The sequence below is a fragment of the Chaetura pelagica genome, unplaced genomic scaffold, assembly GCF_000747805.2.
Source record: "Chaetura pelagica isolate M959 unplaced genomic scaffold, ChaPel_1.0 scaffold24, whole genome shotgun sequence".
Taxonomy (NCBI): Eukaryota; Metazoa; Chordata; class Aves; order Apodiformes; family Apodidae; genus Chaetura; species Chaetura pelagica.
This window is the reverse complement of record NW_009953077.1, coordinates 4,077,030-4,080,168: the sequence shown is the minus strand read 5'-3', so window position 1 is coordinate 4,080,168 and position 3,139 is coordinate 4,077,030. Positions and strand designations below refer to the sequence as shown.

The 3,139-nt window shown below is 49.9% G+C and overlaps 1 protein-coding gene across 1 annotated transcript in view; it reads left to right on the top strand.

Moving 5' to 3' along the window:
- The first annotated feature begins 2,569 nt into the window (after nucleotides 1-2,569).
- Nucleotides 2,570-3,139, top strand: part of BSN (bassoon presynaptic cytomatrix protein) — an 80,676-nt gene continuing 80,106 nt past the window's right edge. The window contains 1 exon segment of the mRNA XM_009996958.1: nucleotides 2,570-2,614. Coding sequence (XP_009995260.1) covers nucleotides 2,570-2,614 — 45 coding nt within the window.

Below are 3,139 nucleotides of genomic sequence, written 5' to 3'. Positions count from 1 at the left end.
TGCTTAAGTAACTCCAAAACCTTTTCTGTGAACATACTCATCAATATTCAAAATGTTGGGCATCAAATATTAATGCCTTTATTTCCAAAACAAATACACAGATTTACAATCTGCTTCACAGGTTGGGGTTTCTCAGTGCTGAATCCAGCCTGGATGTTGTGCTGACAACAGGCCTCCTCACTGCTTGGTTTTGGGGCTCCTGGATGTCCCTACAGATACTACAGATTTCCTTCTCTCCATTGGCTGATGCTGGTTGAGAAGCTGGAGGAGTTTTTGGCTCCTTCTTGTGCAGCTGGGGCAGGTTTCTGTGCCCAAAGACCCCAGTGCTGGTGGTCAGCATTTTCTGCTGATGTTTAGGGTGCCACAGCTCCAGTGACCACATCCAGAGGGACTGTTGGGTCCCTCCCACCCTTGGGTCATGTTGAGCGGCACGATGGGCTGGCTTCTCCTTCTCCAGTGCACCTCAACAAAGCTGTTTCTCTTCTTTGTGAACTGAGCATAGCTTGGATGCTTCCCATCATGTTTCCAGTTCAGTGCAGGCAGATATCCTGTGCCATGGCATATTCCCATGGCTTATACCAGCCTGAAGAGTAGCTTAGTGGGGCCAAACAGGCTCTGGTGGAGTTCTGGGTCTTCATGAAATGTGGAATTATGATTCTTGCATCATCTTTGCTGATGAGCTCTGCTGCTCCTGGGTGCTGCTGGGGGTATTTTTGTGGCTGGTGAGTGACAGGGAGTGCTGTGGTCACCCCAGTCCCACACGTCATAAAGTGTTGAGGGTGTTGCACGTATTTTCTTGAGCTGGAGATGGTCGCTGTCGAGCCGTCGCTGTGTTTCCAAACGTCTGTTTGAATGGCAGGCGTGTTATTTTGCATCAATTCATGGGCATGACTGTTCTTCTGAACAGGGTTTTTTGGTCTTTTTTCATGCCTGTGGGTGCTGAGCTTGAGCCTGACCCCGCAGTGCTGCTGTGCAGCCTGTCACTCATGGCTGGGCTTGCTGGGCAGCTTTTCATCTCACTGACACCAAACGTTTTTTATAGATACAGTGAAGTGACTCCTTGTTGAGCACAGCCTGCACCTCCAGTGAGCTCTTTAGGATCCTACAAGGTGGGGACAACACCAACTTAATGCCGGCCAGGGATTTACAGCTGGCTGGAAGGTGTGTTCCTGGAGGCTCCTCACCTGTGCTCTGCTCATATTTTATGTTAGAGATGACTTAACCACACTGATGGCAGCATCTCGCTGGCTCTTGGCCTCTTCATAGCTTCCTAATGTGTGTTTGAGATCCCAGCCCCATTGACAGACCAGGGGCAGTGGGTTGATGGGCAGGAGACAGCAGCTTCCTGATCCCATGGAGCCTCCTCAGAGGCAGAGTAGCTTCATGCACCAGGTCAAGGAAAGCTGCTTCTGGATACTTTTTAAAAAGTGTAATCTCTTTTTCTTTTTTTTTTTTTTTTTCAAGTGACATAGTTTGGCTGGAGACAAAAAGGGGATGTTGTGCCATCCAGCCTGGCCTCTGGCTTTGGGTGGTAAAGGTCCTCACTAGGGCTAACAAAGGTAATCAGGAGTTTTGGAGGTCCAAGCCAGCCAAATGGCAATGAAATATATATCAACTGTCAGCATGAGTGTAGCAGCAGTTTACCAGAGGGTGCAGTGAGATTAATAATCACACAAAGCTTAAATAAAAGCTTCACCTCCTGAAACATACAGTCCCCCTCAGCACAAACCTGCAGGGTCTGTGATGTCCAGCAGATGAGCTGTTTATTCTGCCTTTATTCCCCTCAAAGATGTAATTAAATAGTTTGGTGCATTCTCCTTTGTCAAGAATGATTTAGCTGTGCTTCTGGATCAGTGTCTGTAGAGGAGAAACACGTGTGTATTAAATCAATTAAGTGTATTGAACATCTTCTAAGAAGAGCTACAACAAAACCTGCTCTCCTGCCCAGCTGGTTTCCTGATGATCAGAGTCCCCAGACTCCCCAGACCCATCTCCTGTCCCTCTCCTTGGTGTCTCCTGTGGCAGCAGTGCTTCTTGCAAACCCACTGCTTATGGGTTGCCTCAGATTGCCCTTGTCTCACTGCCTGGCTGTTACCCCAGAGCAACCAAAGTGAACATCTCCACTTGTTGGTGCTTGCTGGTGATGGGCTCAGTTGTCCAAGTTGCTGTAACAGGCTGTGTAAAGTACCAGTGGGCAAAGGTTGGAGCACAGGAATGGAGGAGGCCTCTGGGCCATTACCCACTTGTAGACACCATTAGTCACCCCATCACATAATCCCACTATGAAGGTAACAACTAAGATCTCCAGTGCGAAGCCAAAGCGCAGCTTTGATTTGCCAGCAGCAGATGAGGTTTAACTTCCATATGGCTTCCTGAGGGCTAAGGACACTTTCAAGTCCAGGTGTGTTCAAGACTCGGGCCATCCTGGATGGCAGCACTGGTGACTGGGATGTTCACCCTCTTCTCGTTCTGCAACAGATGATGGGATATGTTGCGTGGCCGGGACGCAGCTGGGGCACATGAGTCAGGACTTGAAGCTGAGCTTTTGAAGATGATGTGGTGGTCCAGCATGCCCCTCTTCTGCATGTTCACAGCCAGGCAGCAGGTGCAGGAGGTGAGGAAGCTTATGGGCACCAAGTCTTCTCACTGCATCACAGTTACCCAGTGACTTCCCAAGTTGAAGCAAGCACTGCACAGGCTCCTTGGACCCCAGGGAAGCTCCTTCCCTCCTCCCTGAAGACTGTTGAGCCCATCCCTGTGGTTCTCAGGGTTCTCTCATTCTCTGTGAGTTGGCTTCAGTGCTGTGCTGTGACTTCTGCGTGGGATGTCCCACAGCTTCTTAACCCCTGTGTAAGGTGCAGGCTGTTATCTCCTGCCTGTGACATGCTGCCTGTCCCACCTGCAGTTGTCTGAACCTCTGCTGCCTGAGCACACTTAGCTCTCTGTGAGAAGAGCATCCCCTCTCCTCCTCTTAGAGGGTTTCCCCCATTTTTTAAAGCTGTGACACAACCTAGAGTGAGAAGAAGGGGTGTGGAAAACCCATCCATGCTGCTTGAGAAACGTTGCTGCATTTTGAGTGTCTCAGCGCAGGAATGACTCGCCATTCTCCTCTCTGCTCCCTGGCCCGCCCTGGACCATC